The following is a 19267-nucleotide window of genomic DNA, read 5'->3' on the forward strand; positions in this document are numbered from 1 at the left end:
GCTGATAGGAGAGCAACTTTGACTGAAATAACCACTCGTTACAACCGAGGTATGCAGCAAAGCATTTGTGAAGCCACAACACGTACAACCTTGAGGCGGATGGGCTACAACAGCAGAAGACCCCACCGGGTACCACTCATCTCCACTACAAATAGGAAAAAGAGGCTACAATTTGCACAAGCTCACCAAAATTGGACAGTTGAAGACTGGAAAAATGTTGCCTGGTCTGATGAGTCTCGATTTCTGTTGAGACATTCAGATGGTAGAGTCAGAATTTGGCATAAACAGAATGAGAACATGGATCCATCATGCCTTGTTACCACTGTGCAGGCTGGTGGTGGTGGTGTAATGGTGTGGGGGATGTTTTCTTGGCACACTTTAGGCCCCTTAGTGCCAATTGGGCATCATTTAAATGCCACGGCCTACCTGAGCATTGTTTCTGACCATGTCCATCCCTTTATGACCACCATGTACCCATCCTCTGATGGCTACTTCCAGCAGGATAATGCACCATGTCACAAAGGTTGAATCATTTCAAATTGGTTTCTTGAACATGACAATGAGTTCACTGTACTAAACTGGCCCCCACAGTCACCAGATCTCAACCCAATAGAGCATCTTTGGGATGTGGTGGAACGGGAGCTTCGTGCCCTGGATGTGCATCCCACAAATCTCCATCAACTGCAAGATGCTATCCTATCAATATGGGCCAACATTTCTAAAGAATGCTTTCAGCACCTTGTTGAATCAATGCCACGTAGAATTAAGGCAGTTCTGAAGGCGAAAGGGGGTCAAACACAGTATTAGTATGGTGTTCCTAATAATCCTTTAGGTGAGTGTATATAGACACACACACACACACACACAGATCAAAAGACTATGTATTATGTTATATCAATGAGCGATATTGAGTAATCTAATAACCTAATACACGCCAAAATAAATTGTGTGTGTGTGTGTATGTGTGTATATATATATATATATATATATATATATATATATATGTATATGTGTATATATATATATATGTATATGTGTATATATATATGTGTGTATATATATATATATGTATATGTGTATATATATATATATATATATATATATATGTATATGTGTATATATATATATATATATATATATATATATGTATATGTGTATATATATATATGTATATGTGTATATATATATGTGTGTATATATATATATATGTATATGTGTATATATATATATATATATATATATATATATATGTATATATGTATATGTGTGTATATATATGTGTGTATATATATATATATGTATATGTGTATATATATATATATATATATATATATATATATATATGTATATGTGTATATATATATATATATATATATATATATATATATATATATATATATATGTATATGTGTATATATATATGTGTGTATATATATATATATGTATATGTGTATATATATATATATATATATATATATATATATATGTATATGTGTATATATATATATATATATATATATATATATATATATATATATATATGTATATGTGTGTATATATATATATATATATGTATATATATATATATATATATATATATATATATATATATATATATATATATATATATATATATATATTATACTTTATTTTGGCGTATTGTTCCCTACAGAGGCAGAAAAGAAACCTAACAATAGCATATTGCTCGTACAAGTGGTTAAAAAAAATAGTTTTCTCTTATGGTAAAATTCTACTCCTGCTTAGTTTTTAAGCTTTAGAAGTTGGTTGCTACAGTTGCAATTGTAACCACAATGAGAAATCTTTATTTTGTATTTGTGTAGTTCTACTGTTTGTTTGAACAGACTAAAACAGATTTGAAAAGTGAATTTGAAGTCCTCCAAGTTCACGTCTTCACACGTGTGGTCTAAACTCCCGAGAGTGAGATTTTTGTCAACTTAAGACCACAAACAAAGTCTACAAACATGTATTGTATAGAGTTTCTACAAGCATATCATATCACATTTATGCTTATGTATATTTACATTAGACAAAATAAACATGTATGGATTAAAATAAAGGTACTAGAAAGATAAACGTTTCTCCAGACCCACACAGCAATAAACACACCCATAAATTAGACGAGACCCCTTCGCAGAGGAGGAGTGTCATTCAGCACTGGCACAAGGCACAACATAAGCACGAAACAGTTTCTGAAATGACGTCTTCGTTTAATCCCAGCAAAACCAAATCATTTGTACAGTTATTTACTAAAAAGTCAAATATTTACAAAATATAATATGGATTGGGAAGGGGGCAGAAGGAGTGAGTTTTCAGTCATCCTTCAGTGCACAGAATTCCTTGAAGCCTGGAATTTCAATATTTATTTTTCGCAGAAATGTGTCCCCGTTATGTGGACATGTTGATGGTTTTGTATTCATGTTCAGTTATTATAATGTGTTATAACTTAAAGAATTGCCAGAGAACAGCAGATACTAATGCCATGTATTTAGGGAGATTTTATAACTTAAAAACCTTATACTAGGCTAAGGTTATGGGAACTTATACTTGGTTGTTTTGAAGAGCATAAACATGACTGTTTTGACTGTAATTAGTGAGCAAATTGAATATACATGGATTAACAGTAAAGAGTTTAAAATGTTATGCACTATTTTACATTTGCACATTGAATGTACATGGAAGTAAACTAGAGTATTTGTTGCCTTTTTTATGTTTATGTATTTAAAACGACACTAAAGATTTAATTGAAACGGAAGTTACTATGTACTGGTGTTCACTGAATTTGACTGATTTTGTGTGATTTTATATTGGCCTAAGCCAGGTAACATAACACAATGCCAGTCTACATGTTGGGTGTTACAATACAATAACATCTGATCTACTGTGGTGAAATTATAGTTTGATGTTCTTAGTTCAGTGCAGAAAAGTGTGCAGTTTAGATGAGGTTTAGTTTACCTAAGCTGTGAGGTACTGGAAAAGCTTTGACAATACACCTTGAAAGTACTTGAAAAGTACTAATACATATACAACGTGTAAACGTGTATACTCTTTATGGATGTTAAATGCTAAGATGGCTTGCTCCAATAATTAAATATTGATTTAACCAGGTTTGCTACATAATGATACTGATTGTTAGTAACTATGTTTCACTCTTATAGAACATTATTGGATATGATGGAGATATAGGCATGTGTAACTTGTTTCTCTTCACAACACAGAGGGAAAACCAGACCGGTTCTCTATAGGAACGCTGGAACCGCTGCTTCGTGTTGGAGTGCCCTTTAACATTCCTGTGGAGCTTCTCGATGAGTTTGGACATCCCACTCACTCGCCTGTGGATCTCAAACCAGTTCTGGAGAGCAGGTGTGCAAGATCAGATAGCATTCTTTAGTGTGGAACTATATTCAGACCTTTGCTTATTGTCAGTAATTAATCACTTAGTCATTACCACTGGATATTTGCTGTTTTTGTTCTTAGTATTATATTGAATCTTTACTTGTCGATGAGACTCAATATCTTAACTAAATCTTTTGTATTTTTTTTTGTTTTGTTTTCAGTGCCCTGGACTTATCTTATGTTGCAACTGTGACAAAAGGAACTAATTGTGTCATTGAAGGTGTAAAAGCAAAAGGTCCTGTAAACAACTATACAGGCAAGGTGGGTAGAACATTTGTATTTATTCTTCAGAAGGCGGATTATATATGTTTTGCAGTCATGTGCCCATTTCTATAACGAGAACTACACGCTGCCATTGTGGAGTGAATACAACTGTTAGTCCACCAGTGTTAAAGGCAACTGTTTTTTGTCTTTGATTTTGGTAGAAAAAATATATAACAAAACTATGTAGTTGTGCTTTCTGCTTATGCCGAAACACTGGACAAAGAGTATCAAAACAACTTACCTAATAAAGACTGCATCCATCATGCCTCGGATAAAATCAATATTTACTACCCCAAGCACCCTTCCATACGTAAAGGCAAAGGAAGTACCAGTTTTTCTTAACCTGATATTTATAACTATCTCATAGATAGGTCTTCATATTAGGCAAAAGAAGTCCTGAAAGCTTATAAGACTTGACTGTCAAAAATATTTAGCCTAGATCTTTCGCTCACATCTCTCCATATATAAACTGTATAGGTCTCTTTGTTGTCTATAACACTGACAGTTGCTGCATTGCACAACCTTTATATTATAGATCTAGGCCAGTTTATTTCAATGAAGGCTATAGACACATGACACTATATGTATTATGTGCACTTAAATGGAAATGGATCCACAGTCTATGTAAATTTGATACATATTTGATCTATTTTAATTGCACTATATAATTTACATATTATGAAATATATGCATAAGGCCAGTAGCATCACTGTAATCAAATGCCATTGATTTATTGAGAATCTTTAATTTGAAGAATCATGTTTAATTTGAAGATCCAAAGGCACAGTGTGATTTACGAAATGTTCACTCCAAAATGGTAGGAGAAAAGTAGGAGGACTCTTCCTTTTTATTGTTCAATCAAAGAGTAGAACTAGTTACTACACAAATACAAAATAAAGGTAATATTCATAACTATTAAATACACAACACAAACAGAATTAATACTGATTTAAAAAGAACGATGTACAAATTACATTGTAAATTGTTTTAAGTGTTAAGACTTAAAATCACGACTTTAAATGGAGCATTTGAAGTAGACTTTTTAGATTCAAATACATATTTTAAATAACTATATGTAATTTATTCCATTTAAATGTTGTTTTTAAGTTTTACAAATGCATGCTTTCAGTTTATGTTGTGTGTGGAGGTTCAGTGACAAAAATACCAACGTGACTGTCTGGCTTTTAGGATGATTGCATCAGAGTTGCAGTGTTGCACTATTCGTTTTAAAAACAATATATAAATGGAGCAAGGTACCTCCCTGCTAACAAAATGTTACCACAACGTTGTAGCAACATGGTCACAATGTTGTCTGTTAGCTGGGCTGTCAATTCGTTATGCACTTTTCATCACAAGATTTTAATAAGAATCAATAAGGTCACAGACAAAAGATTGTCATCAAGTTTTCTTTTGGAAATCACTACTTAAGCTGTGCTAAAAAAAAATAGCTATAATAAATCATAAATTACAGATTCAGTACTTATTGACATACAAATTACATAAAACCCCAATAGAGCTATTAATAAATCATAAATAACAGATACAGTAAGTATTCAGTTCAATATCTACATAAATAAAACCTGATCAATACTTCTTTTAATTTAGATCAAATACTTTTTACAACAATTCCAAAACAGCCTTTAATTAAACCCTACAGTTGCCCACTGCAGTTGTAGTCTTTTCAACTCTTTAATCTCACTACTTTTTATCGATATCTCGGGCTACATGTTGTAACTGCAGGCTTCATATAGAAACTATAGAACTACCAGGCATCACTCTCTGCTTGCTTTTACTGGGTGCCGGTCATGTTGCGCAGATTTTCCTCATTCTTCACAGATCCGAATGCTCAGATTTTGTGCTGATTCTGTGCAGAATGACTAAAGCCACATTGCTCTCAAGTTTTCAAAAACTCAGATTTGTCACTTGAAGAAAAGGCCGATTTTGACAACATTATTTTTCACCGCAGTGAGGGCGTTACAATGCGGGAGGGCCGTATACTGTTTACTGGCACAGCTCTAACATGTTCTGTTATTTGTTTATAAAGGCAGTGTATAATTATTAATAATTGTGTTACTGTTTTTATTAATGGCAGAACTACAGTATCAAGGTGATCTTGCCAGGCTTGAAAGAGGACTCCCAGCTACTGAAAATCAGGCTGCTTCCCGGTAAGATCCATAGCCACAGCTAGAGTTGTAAAAAATACTGATACTTCGATACTACCGCAATTCCATATTTCAGAAACGGTTCTGAGCTATGCATTCGGTAATATCGAAGTATGGGTGCACTCTACTAGTATAATTAAAATTGTGTGACTGTATCTTTGACTTAAAAAAAAAAGAAAAAAAAAGGCTTTTTGTCCGCGCAGTACTATACACCACGAGAGCCGATGTTTTAACTAATGGACCTTATTCACAGTCCCAGCGAAAACGAGTCTCAGTTCTGGAAATGCGATAAACAAACATGTATAACTGCTGTGTTACTAGCCGTGTCAGTGATTCCCTTTATGACAGAAATAAAGCCCTGTCATTTCACAGATGTTCAGTAGACAAACAAAAGGAAAGCCTGGATTATCACAACTCACCGAGACATTGCACCACTTTTCTCTAGTATTTTTGTTCAATTTGTTATTGATTGGACTGGTTACATTAACCACCAAGAGTTTTGAGATTAAATATGACCACCGCACCCACAAAATGTGCGTCTCCTTTATAAAACAGCTGTGTGATGAAAATGAAAAATAAACAGTTGGATTAAACTTAATATTTTTACATATGAACATCGCACAACATTTTCACAGCAGCAACACTGCATTGACATTGAAAATGTGAGTATTTTTCTTATTTTTTCAAAACGAGCGCATAGGCTACATAAACATGAACAAACTAATAATACATTTTACACAATAAACTGTGTAAACTGGTGTAGAAATCATTATGCACATATGTTAGCAAACATACAATAATAAAAAGTTATAAAAATAGCATAACCTCTTGCGCAATTTGAAAGCACTTTGAAATTAGTTTGACTGTCTGTATACAGCTCATACATCAATGCAGCTGCGCACTTTTCAGCACTGCAGTGCATTTTCCACAGACTTGCATTTCAACAAAGTGAAATATCAACAGGTCTGTCTGTGTGCATTTAGCAACCTGGCAGTGTCTTTATTCCATGTCCTGTGGATCGCCAGCTGCACCTGATACAAAATAATTAGCACATGATGCAACGAGATCAAGTGAATTTCAAAGGAAAGTTAGGAACTTGCTGAGCCAATGAGGGGACAGGCAGATGAGAGCTAGATTGGGTGTGATTCTTCAATTGTGTATATTTTGTGTCATCTGCTAATAAAATAATTAATGATAATATATGAATAGAAGTGTAGACATTTACGTGTTTCAGCTCTCAACACGACACAAATGAATTCCAAATGACTGAGTTCATTACAAAGCCCAGATTGTCGGCTTTATTGTAGTCAAGCCTACAGGATAAACTGCTGTCTGGTGGCTGAAGAGTATTTATAACTTACTACATTTGACGAGTTTACAGCAAATGCCGTATAGGTATTTAATACACATTTTTAGTAATATACAGTGCATCTGGAAAGTATTCGCAGCGCTCCACTTTTTCCACATTTTGTTATGTTACAGTCTTATTCCAAAATAGATTAAATTGATTATTTTCCTCAAAATTCTACAAACAATACCCCATAATGACAACGTGAAAGAAGTTTGTTTGAAATCCTTGCAAAGTTTTCCAAAAGGCACCTGAAGGACTCTCAGGCCATGAGAAACAAAATTCTCTGGTCTGATGAAACAAAGATTGAACTCTTTGGCCTGATTGGCAAGTGTCCTGTCTGGAGGAAGCCAGGCACCGCTCATCACCTGGCCAATACCATCCCTACAGTGAAGCTGGTGGTGGCAGCATCATGCTGTGGGGATGTTTTTTAGTGGTAGGAACTGGGAGACTAGTCAGGATCGAGGGAAAGATGAATGCAGCAATGTACAGAGACATCCTTGATGAAAAGCTGCTCCAGAGTGCTCTGGACCTCAGACTGGGGCGAAGGTTCATCTTCCAACAGGACAATGACCCTAAGCACACAGCCAAGATAACAAAGGAGTGGCTACAGGACAACTCTGTGAATGTCCTTGAGTGGCCCAGCCAGAGCCCAGACTTGAACCCTGTTGAACATCTCAGGAGAGATCTGAAAATGGCTGTGCACTGATGCTCCCCATCCAAACTGATGGAGCTTGAGAGGTCCTGCAAAGAAGAATTTGAGAAACTGCCCAAAAATAGGTGTGCCAAGCTTGTAGCATCAAACTCCAAAAGACTTGAGGCTGTAATTGGTGCCAAAGGTGCTTCAACAAAGTATTGAGCAAAGGCTGTGAATACTTATGTACATGTGCTTTTTTTTGTTTTTTATTTTTAATACATTTGCAAAGATTTCAAACAAACTTCTTTCAAGTTTGTTTCTTTGTTTGTAGAATTTTGAGGACAATTAATTTAATCAATTTTGTAATAAGGCTGTAACATAACAAAATGTGGAAAAGTGAAGCGCTGTGAATACTTTCCAGATGCACTGTATAATAACCGATAAGTGGGAGAAATTCACATACGCGGACACATTTTCTTTTGTATTGCAAGAGCCACCCAAAATATGTGGCTAAGCAGTTCTAGTGTTCACTGATTCATAACAATTTAAAAATAATGTGTATTTACAAAACAAATATTGATTCAGCTATATCTAACGGCATATTCAAAATAAATATAGGCCTAGGTAATGCTGCTTGATTTTAATTTATTTTCTGTCTAAGATTCTTAACCATCTATTAAAATGTTGCAAAAAGTTACACAGTTTAAATTAATTACCTTTACTATATCCAGTATTAATATTGTTTAACGGATCAACTATGGCTCAAGACTGTGTAGTGTAAGAGAATTTTATATGCTTGGTTTTTCAGTCAATCTAAATAAATAGTTGAACTGAAAACTCATAGGTCAATTGGTTTCTCTTTTAAGATTATTTTTAGAGGGAAGATGCGGTCAAGTCACAGATGTGCAATAATCATTTATTTGTGACAAAAATAGCAAACTAATACAATTCAATTATATTACTGAAAGTAAGTAATGTTAAGCTTCTGCTGGATTACAGAAAGAAAACAGATAATACCCGATTTCTCCTCACGGGGCAGCTTAGGTCAGTCTGTTCAGGCAGGCAGCAGTGTGTCCCTCTCCCTCCTGCTCTTCCTCTTCTTGTCTCCCTCCTCTCTTCTCCCGTTCTCCTTTATCTGTCTGTTTCTTCTGTTATAAGGTTTTTCTTTAACCAATCACATTTTGCCAACATCACACCATATTTTGATATGGCAGTAAGAAACCTAACTGCTTGGACTCTTTGAGGTGTCTGACCTTGTACTCTTATCTCTAGTTTAACTGCTAGCAGGGCCCCTCGGAATCTGAGAAACTAGGCAAAAAGAGGGAGATGTCGGTTTTCCTGTATCAAATCAGACGGCAAGATATTCCCCAAAAAAAAATACATTCTAACAAATATCTTACAGTAGATATATTTACCTGTTATTTACTGTATTATGTTTTGGCCCAATGACTGGTGTGTGTCACATGCATATTCTGTATATCAAATAAAAGGACATTCAATTCCCATATGGAACACATTTTCAATATATTATGAATCTGTGCAATAATAATGCAGTAAAACATGACTGTGCCTATTGATTGTTACTCCAACAAGCCAGATTAAACCAGTCACGGAATGCTCTGTTATGTCGGCCAAAGAAATTACCAAAATATACATGAGTGTTATTAGCTACCTGCACTATATTGTTCTGAAGAAAATGTTTGAATGGTTAATGAATTCTGGAAAAAGTTTTCTTATACTATGATACCTGTGTTTACTGCTCCGGCCCATTTGATCTGGAGTGAAGATTGTGTATCTTTATGAAAGGAATGCTAATGTATGCGTTTAAATTTTTTTTTTTTTTTGTGGTATCGAGTATCATGAAATTGAACTGGTATCAGAAGTTCAAAATTCTAGTATCGTGACAACCCTAGCCACAGCTCAAGCAACTTCTGTTAGTCTGTACTCAAAAATGTGATTAATTGTTCAAATACAATATTACTTGAAATCTAGTGATGTGAATTTGGCTGTATTGTTATTTATTAATAGACAACTGTGTATGTGTAATTATTGTAGCTTTCTATAGAATTTAAAACACATTTTTGCCCTGATACAGAATGGATTGATTTATTATGCAATAAAAGATTGCAGTTTAATATCACATTTTGTCATTTTAGTGTTTTTTCCAAAACTGAACCTGGTTTTAACCACAAGATGTCCCCATTCAACAATGTAGCCAACAGCAACTTGTTGATTTATTAGAAAATATGGGACTTTTTGCAGTTCACTATAAAATAACTTCTGTAACCTATTGAAATATTTTCTTGAGTCCATTTTGTCAGTGTATGGTTCAACATATGCATATATATCCAAACCTGGTGTATTAAAAGCTGAGATTTTACATGCTGACAAAAGTTTTGTCATTTTCACATACTTGAAAGATAACCATAAAAAGACACCTTATTTAAAAGGTTATGCATACTTATAATTGAATAATCATGTGCAGAAAAAGGTATACAAGCAGTAGTGTAGGCTGATCCATGAAATTCTCATGAACATTCAAAAACTCAAACTTTTTTGGAAAATGGAAATGCATGTTATGTCAGTTTGAAGCAAACCTTTTATGTGAGATGCAAACCCCTTCGTATCTATATAAGACTAATAACTTGCTGTGTTTAGTGTTTCAGTATGGTAAAGTATAGTTGCTTCTATTGCCTTATAGATTATTTAATTGTTATACATTACTTGGTCCTTCTTGAATTTTTCCCAGATGACTTTTTGTCTTTACATAGTTTTTCTTTCTTTACAAATCTGTATCCATCTGATTTATATTTATCTTTATGAAAGTTTTACATGTTTAAAGATAAGCTTCTATCTTGATAGTAAAAATTGTTGACATATATTTATTGCATCCTTTAGGGTGTATTTTAACATAGATGTGGGAAGTATCCAGTTTTACGTGGCGTAGTAAAATGCCTTTTTGAGACCTCTAAAGTGTCTAGGCTACTAGCAGTAAATTTAACCCAGCTGCTATCCAGTTGTCAATGTCAGTACTCCTGATAACATTGTTAGGACTCTGGATACCTGTGGAGCACAGTTTGTGCCAAAAGTGTTCGTCCATCAATTTGGTAGTTCATTGGGAAATTCATTCAGAAATTCGTCAATTTGGCCATTCAGCCGGAAGATTGGCCAGGAATCTGTCTAGTTTATTCATTTGTCCGATTCGTGTGTCGATTGATCAACTATCTAATGAATGTGGCTATTCATTAATATAAATAGACAAACTTCAAAACAAACCAATGAACTTCCAGACAGACCAACTTCCATGCAAACATGCAGACAACACAGTGATTTTCCAGATGGACCGATGAGCTTCCAGACACACAGACCAACTGTCGGTCATGCACTGTGCCAAACCCACTTCAGTCTGTCTAGTCAATAGCAGCAGACACACCAATTTTAACCAATAAAAGTCCAGGCTCACAGAAAACGGGCTCAGACAATAATGGTGCAGTTTATTAGAAAGGCCGTTTCTCTGTCTCTCACCTTGATCCGCATTTGTCCCCACTCATCAGAAAATCTTGACTCGTCAGAAATCCATCAGGCTATAAAATCGTGCTTGCAGTCTTTTCTCCGTGAGATAGAAGGTCAAGCATCAATGGATTATATTTATTTCAATATAGATTGGATCCTTGATCACAGGGGCTGTGCCAGCCTCTTCTCAGTGGGGGGCTGAGGTGGTCTTGACATTATATTGGCGGGGCTTCTCTTTTACACCTTGTTGGCACATGTATTTCTTAAACACACATTTTAGTGCATATAGTTAATCTGTGTTATCCTCAAAAGGAGAATGAAAACATACAGAATGATTTTGGTTTTAAACTTTACCGATTTACAAATCATTGATGCAACACAACTACTAAACAAATAGGCTAATAATTCAAAAGAGGTTATTAGCTAATAAATTTGTAGGATAATGTACTGTATTTTTTTTTTGTAATATGTGCACACGAAAATAAACAATACACACTAAAGCGAAATAAACACACTAACACTAAACACCTTGCCCTAGCCAATCGAACACATATTTCCATTTAAATATAATTAAACCTAATTACAATACATACAATACAACACTGCACTGTCCATAATAACACTATAATAAAATACAAAGTCTGACATTTGCGTTGGGGTGCCTACGGTGGGCTGAGACACATTTTGGGGTAGCTATAACCCCCACAAGCCCCCCCAGAGCCGCCACTGCTCAATCGTCTCCATGAAGTTGAAGCTGTTCATGAAATTCAGCTGTAATCTGTAGCTCATCATGTATCTGTAGCTTTCATGTATTCAGAAAAGACACGGGTTGCTGTAACCAGTCAAATTATATTCACTCGATTAATAAATACTTTAGTTAAGTGTTTAATACAGACACATGGAGCAACACCCACAAGTTTAAAACTTTTTCTGTCTTTTAATATTTCAAAGCCTTTTAAAAAAAAAAAAAAATGAACATAACCCATTTGTCACTTACTTCGACAGTATTTTAAAATATTCTTACGCTACATGTACAAAATATAATGATTAAAAAATACTTATTTTACTCTGCAAAGCTGTGGTTAAGCCTTGCCTATTCTAACAATTAATCATCTCGTAAACAACCCTATGTTAATGGTGATTTGAATTTCCATACGGTTACACAGAGACAGAGAAACGCACTTTCTAATAAACTGCACCACATTGACGGACAAACACTTTTGGCACAAACTGCGCTTCATAGATACCCCTGTAAAGCATTCAGGAAGCTTGTAAAGTGTAGTCGAAAGCCATGTCCCTCCATATTATAAATTGTTGTAAAACTGGTATTTTGTTTTAATAAGTTAACCAATGTCTGTTTTAATTCAAGTAATATTTTATTAATTATCTTGTAAACCCAGTCACCTTTGCCTTTTGGCAAAGTATCATCCAAATAAATACATTATTATTATTGTTAATATAGTATTGGTTTTCCTTTCTTCAGGTCCCCCATTCTCGCTCAGGGTAAAAGCAGAATCTGAAAACCTAGTTCTTGAAAATGGAGCATCTTTTCCTCTCCTAGTTGAGGTGCTTGATGAAGCCGGAAATATCACCGCTCAGCCGAAAATGACAGTCAGCTGTAAGGTAAAATCCTGACATAAACCCTACACCCTAATCAAATTAAATTCAAATATCAATGTATGAGATCCATTTAAAAAGTCATGAAAAGCTTTTAACAAAGGGTTGTGGAAAAAAGTGTTTAGATGAACAATGTTCATTTTTAACTGCTGCTGATAATTGTGTAATTCTGGGAATGTCTAGATACAAATTGTAGTAAACTGGAAAATGTCAATTTAATCAAAGCTAAAATGATGGACATGTTAAAATAACTATGAAATGCTTGTTGGTAGCATAGGAGGAGAAGTGCATTACTCAAAATCTATGTATTTTGTATGTATGTACAATTGTGAAGTAGTAATTATTTACCAGACTTGATCAGCATGGGTAATTCAGATCTGAAGCAGTTTAAATGTTGATTTGGTGCTGGAATAGTGAGTATTGAGTGCAGTTATCCCGTAACAAAAGGTTAGCCTATATTTTCTAGTGCTCAAACCCTTTAGTTTAAATGTAATACAGGCTTACCCGTTGGCAATTTACATGTAAGTTTCATTCATGCCAAATACCATGCTTTAAGTGACATTTCAATTTAAATTTCTATATTACAACAGTGGTATTACACAGGCAAGTCCTTACCATTTTTATCCAAATGGGTTTGCTGTATGTTTTGGGACTGTACTGGTATTCAAGCACTCTCATCATGTGGGTTCCTCTTCATAACTGCAATGGCATGTGCTTCAAGACGTCTGAATAAAATGTTGGAACAAAACATGCACATTTACAGAAAAAAAGGCAGAATCATATTACCTTTCATTGTGTTTTTACTCCATGATTTCAAATGGATGTAGGCACTGTTCAAGACACGTCAGACTTAAGTTTTCCCTCAATTTTACCAGACCATTAATTTGTCCTTTAAACAGGACTCCAGTGCAGTGAGGAGCCAACATGAAAACACTACACTGATCTAGTCTGTAGTTTTATTCATATTGTTTAGGTTTCAATCAGATTTTGAGTCCCATAGTAATTGTCTAATGAAGCTTCAAAGACAATTCTTAAACTTGTATCCATTTCTGAGAAAGACATGATTGCATATGTGGCCTTAACAGCAAAAAGACTAGACATAAGACTAGAGGTGAATGTTCCTGCCAAGTGTTCAGTGAGATAGCTGCTGCTGTTTTCCTTTGATCCATTTTTTAAATCTAGCTTTTGACCACACCATTCTCGTATAATATGAAACTTTAAGTCTATTATGCACTTTAATTTTGATGATGCTGCCCCGCCACAGCCCCTGGACCCCATCCCCACGCCCGGAGGTGCGTACATTCCAGATTGGGAACCAGGGTCCTTAAAAAAAAAAAAAAAAAGTTATTGGGATTTGATGACTTTATTTTAAATCTATGGGAATGTCTGTACTTCTCATGACCTTTTCTCTTTATTCCAAATGTTTTGTAATTGATTCTAGTGATAAGATGGTTGAACAATATTCTAATTTGATGTAAAATTTAATTTTGTAAAGACACATGTGGAATTTAAAATGTATACTAATTTAGTGGTAGTTTATGGTTTAGAAATGGATGATATCAATCATCAAAAGTAGTTTCACTTAACCTCAGTGGTTTATATTTTAAATATATTCATTTTAGGATTGCATGGTTACATACTCCTAAGAGACGTGGTCTGGCATTATTAAACTGGCAAGCAAATAATATTTAGCAATGCTGACATTAAGAAACAGGCTTCTGACATCTGGAGATAATTTGCTAAGGAGTGTTTTTATTTATGAAGAAGGTTAAATGGTTTAATAGAAGTAATGACCCTTTCTTTAAAAAAGAGGCTTGAAATTACTTTAATGGTTTATTAATGCTATGAATATATGTTGTACATGCAGCTGGCTAAGTAAAACAAGCAGGGCACAGTCATTGGAGACTGCTGAGGGGGTCTTCTGTCATGTCTCACTTCGCCTTTTTATTATCGGTGTTTTGTATCAACTCCTTGCCTTATAACCTCACTTACTAAAGTTCGAAGTAAAATGGAAAAATGTGTGGATGGAGAAGTACCCATTGTGTAACAGTAATAATATCATCATGCTACTACAGGAATGTACAGTACCCTCCAAAATGAGTTACACTCTTGATAAAAATAATCAAAAAACACTAAAATCAAGTAACTAGCTTTATTTTAATTCTTCATCATTTTGAATATATTCTCCTTCATTTAATGGAATCAACCGACATAACACCTTTTTCTCAAATGTATTTCCACAAAAAATAAAGTAAGTTACAAATATCCATAACCCTGTATTCTGAACTTTCTCAGGGTTTCGCACATAAATTTCCATAGGCAAGGCGGTCTGATATCGAATTGTCCAGCAGGAGGTGGGTCATCACATATTGTTGAGCAGAGGGGGCGATCACATATTTTCGGGAGTAGGATCGCAAGTGGGTGGTGCTTTTTTTTTTTTTCGCCCGCCATTCACGTGTTTGTGCCAGGCAGCCTCTACTAAGTTGTCTTATAGTGTTTTAAGAGATTTGGTGAACATATTGTGAGGGAATTACTGCAAGATAATGCATCACTTATTGTGCAAGAAAATACTCTTTTTGCATATGTAGAAGCTTTCAAACCTCTACTTCACCAGTGGTGTAAGCAGATGTCATTAATCACTATCTCCTATGCAAAGTCCTTGACCATCTCAGTCACAAGAAGCTGTTTCAAAGAGCTTTCATGTCATAGAGCTGGAACTGAAGCCCAACTGCAAGTGGACTAACCTTCATCTGACCTCCCACTGATTATTTTAACATCTGGTGTCCTTGTTTTGATCTTGAACTGCAGCAATGGTTCCTTCATTAATGTTGTGAATAGGAATGTGAGGCTACTCAAGTACAGTAATACCTCCTGTGAATGAAGCTGCTTTAGAAAGAAGCTTAAAGAAAAGAAGCTGACGTGAAGCACTTCAAAAGCACGAATGTTGTACTTGCACTGTAAACCCAACCAAATCAGTGAAGAGGTCCGAGTCACTCACTCTGTCTAATCAGTGCTGCCAGTCTTCCTTTCCCTTTCCCATATCTCAAGATTCTTGTAATGGAAAATTTATTTTAGTTTTTTTTTTTTTGTTAGGGATTGGTAATAGTAAGTCCCTTTATTGGGCAAAAAAACAAATTGTAAATGTAAAAATGTAGATCATGAACTCAAAAGTGAAGTGTCTCATTCTAAGCAATGTGTGAAGACTTTAGTGCAGAACCCTACCTTACCTCAAATGCATATTTCAGATTTGACTTTGTTAGTATAATTATTTTCCTAGTCTACCCACTCCCCCATCCAGAAATAGTATAAGGATGTCAAAAGCAAACCGTCTGTACCAGATCATTTTTAACTTGAGGTTTTGAGTAAATTCCTGGCAAATGTTTGCTCATGGAAATGTTATTAAATATAATACACATGTGAATGAATTGTTTGTAATATGCAATTTTTGTTTTTATTATACAGTTTCTAGGTGCTCCAAACTTGCCAATGTACATAATAGACTGCAGCAACACTGGGGTGGGTACATTAACAGGTCCACCTGTGTATGTCAAAAACATCAAGAAGGATCAGACCATAAAGGCAAAAATTGAAATACCAGTAAGTTATTGGCAAAGTTTTAATCATTTTAATAATTATTGCTATGGCACCCTATTAAACTTTATCATAGGTCCACTGAAAGATGAATTGTGACTTTTCCTCCCATTTTTCAATTTCTTTTAGAATTGCTAATTAATTAGTCTACCTTTTTACGGAATTAAATTATAATTTAAATGATTTGGAAATATGTACATTGTAGAATACATCGCAATAACATTTTCCTTTATTATAGAGCTGCAAGAATATAGAAGCAGTAGAAAAGACTGTAAAGTTGGTGCCTAGTAGACATGTGGCCAGATTAGAAATCTTAAGCGTTGATGGTGACAAAGCAACTCTACTAAAACAAGATGATGAGATCAGCTGGACAGCTGGTGACAGCCTGCAAAACCTTATCTTCAGATTGTATGATGAAGGTGACCGAGAAATCCCCATCACAGCTGGCTTAGCACAAAAGATTAAGGTAAGCAATTTTAATACACGTTTCCATTTGCTTCTATCTACAGCTTTGGTTCTCTATGTTCTCCTGCAAAATTGTATTTAATCTTCACATGTGGTTGTCTCTTGGTATCCATTCAGTAGCTTCCTTTATCCATCTTTGATCTGTTTTTCTTGCAATGTGTCCAGCCCATTATCATTTTAACATTTTACTCTTATAATGATGCCACATATTTCAGCTTGTTCTCGGATGTATTAATTTATTTTTCCATCTCTGGTTGTTGTTGCAAGCGTACATCTTTCCATCTTCTTTGCGTCGTGTTCAGTAAAGTTTGTGCAAAGTGTGTCTGAAGTAAGCACTGGTAGTATGAATTAATCAAACATTAATCTCTGCAGGCAAATGGGTAGATTTCCATTTAACAGTGTTCTGTTTCTTCCAAATGCAATCCATCCCATTTTCATTCTTCTTTTGATTTTCTTCTATATCTCCAGCTGCGCTGATTTATTGTCCAAGGTAGACAAAATGTTTGACTTCTTGACATCTGTTGATATACTTCAATTTCCTTTGATTTGACAAAGTGGTTAAATATGACTTTGATTTTACTCTGGAATATATATATATATATATATATATATAATATTGTGTGTTTCACAAGTTCACTATCCCAGCAAACTATTTAAGGTCTGGCTGGGAATTGGAATGAATTTCACATTTTCACATAATAATAAACTTAATGGAATTCCCTCACTGCTATAACCATTTCAGACCATGAGGATTTCAGTTTGGAATTGGCTCCTACAGCTTGGCTAAACATCTTTTGTAAACAAAGTGGACGGAAGATGTGATTGCTTGGTTTGGATTAATGGAAGTTCAAGAGTAAACCAATATTTTAAACGTTTTTTGCACCTCTTGCAGCCACTAGAGGAAGCCTATGATGTGCTAAGGTTCGACAGAATGTAGAATAATTGTGATGGAAATAAATTGAATTGGGTTTTGGTTTGAATTGACTGAATTGTGCAAATGGAGTCATTATACATAGCCTAAGAGAATAGTTGTTGTTTTTTCTTCATTCTGCTAGCATCTGAATGTTTTTCTTACTAAATCTAATGGGAGAATATTGTAATAAATCAGTGTTTTGTTAAAATTTATGAAAATTAAATAAATAATAAATTAAAAAAAAAAAAAAATCTTCTAGCCTGCATCAACTGGAAGCAAGTCACAGGAACTGTCAAATCTGTGTTCACAGCAAAGCATTTTTTGTCCTGTAGGTAAACTGGACCCCCAAGTTAAAGAAGGAGGACCTCATTGAAGGAATTCTACCTGATGTGATGGTTCCCAATTCCATTAAAGACCCCCGTTACTGCCAAGTGTCATTTCAGGATGAACGCGTGTCACTCGAAAGATCTTTTACTGTCAGGTAAGATTATAAGAATTATTTAGAAAAAACATTCCAGACACATTTGCCTCGGCAGATATGCAAAATGTTCAACCAGAAATGTCTGTCTTGGTTTTATTTTGTTTTATATGTTTTTTTAATTTAATTTAATTAAAATTTTGTCTTGCTGTGTGTATATAGCCTATAGTGCTGAATTACACTGTGAATGGATCAGTCTCACAGTTGCATTTTCTCTTCTGGTGTGTTTATTGCTATATGAGTTTGAGAGAAAAAGGCTTATTCTATCCATCTGTATTTCTAGTAACTTAATGTTTATTTTGTCTGAAACCCACTGAATTACTCTGAAGGGACTGGTCTCTCTCAAAAATCTTATTCTATCTATCGTTCTGGTAATGTAAGTAATCAATACATGTTTATTTGCTCTCTAGTTCACAATGCTTGAATGAAAGACTATTATTAATATTCCACTTGTGCTTTGTCTAAACTGCTTCTTAATTTCCACATATAAAACTGTATTATATGAATACTTATACCTCTTCTACTTCTAAAAATAATTATACTACAATAAATTAGGGGCTTTAATACAGATTATTCGTATTCTTATTATTCCATATTATTTCCCTCTTTTCCCTCTGTAAGCACATTATTTCTAATGTAACAATGAATATTATTTACAATTACAACTGCTTCAACTACTACTAATAACTTAAATTTACTTACTATGACTATAAATATGAATGTACCTAAGATTTTATTTTACTCCACCTACTAGGCTGATTACTGTTTTCTATTGCTTCTATCCTAAAACTTTTTTTAGGTGTGTGTGTATGTGTGTATGCATGTATGTATGTATGTATATGTGTGTATATGTATATATATATGT

The 19267-nt window shown here is 34.4% G+C and overlaps 1 protein-coding gene across 2 annotated transcripts in view; it reads left to right on the forward strand.

Moving 5' to 3' along the window:
• The window catches only part of smchd1 (structural maintenance of chromosomes flexible hinge domain containing 1), an 80350-nt gene that overhangs the window by 31163 nt on the left and 29920 nt on the right, over positions 1–19267 (forward strand). For both annotated transcript variants that reach the window (XM_066723419.1, XM_066723420.1), the window contains exons 20-26: positions 3237–3381; positions 3576–3675; positions 5771–5843; positions 12822–12961; positions 16418–16552; positions 16785–17012; positions 18257–18405. In XM_066723419.1, the coding sequence (XP_066579516.1) occupies positions 3237–3381; positions 3576–3675; positions 5771–5843; positions 12822–12961; positions 16418–16552; positions 16785–17012; positions 18257–18405 (970 nt within the window). The remainder of the gene's footprint in view (positions 1–3236; positions 3382–3575; positions 3676–5770; positions 5844–12821; positions 12962–16417; positions 16553–16784; positions 17013–18256; positions 18406–19267) is intronic.

This window comes from Amia ocellicauda, chromosome 2 (assembly GCF_036373705.1).
Source record: "Amia ocellicauda isolate fAmiCal2 chromosome 2, fAmiCal2.hap1, whole genome shotgun sequence".
Lineage (NCBI taxonomy): Eukaryota > Metazoa > Chordata > Actinopteri > Amiiformes > Amiidae > Amia > Amia ocellicauda.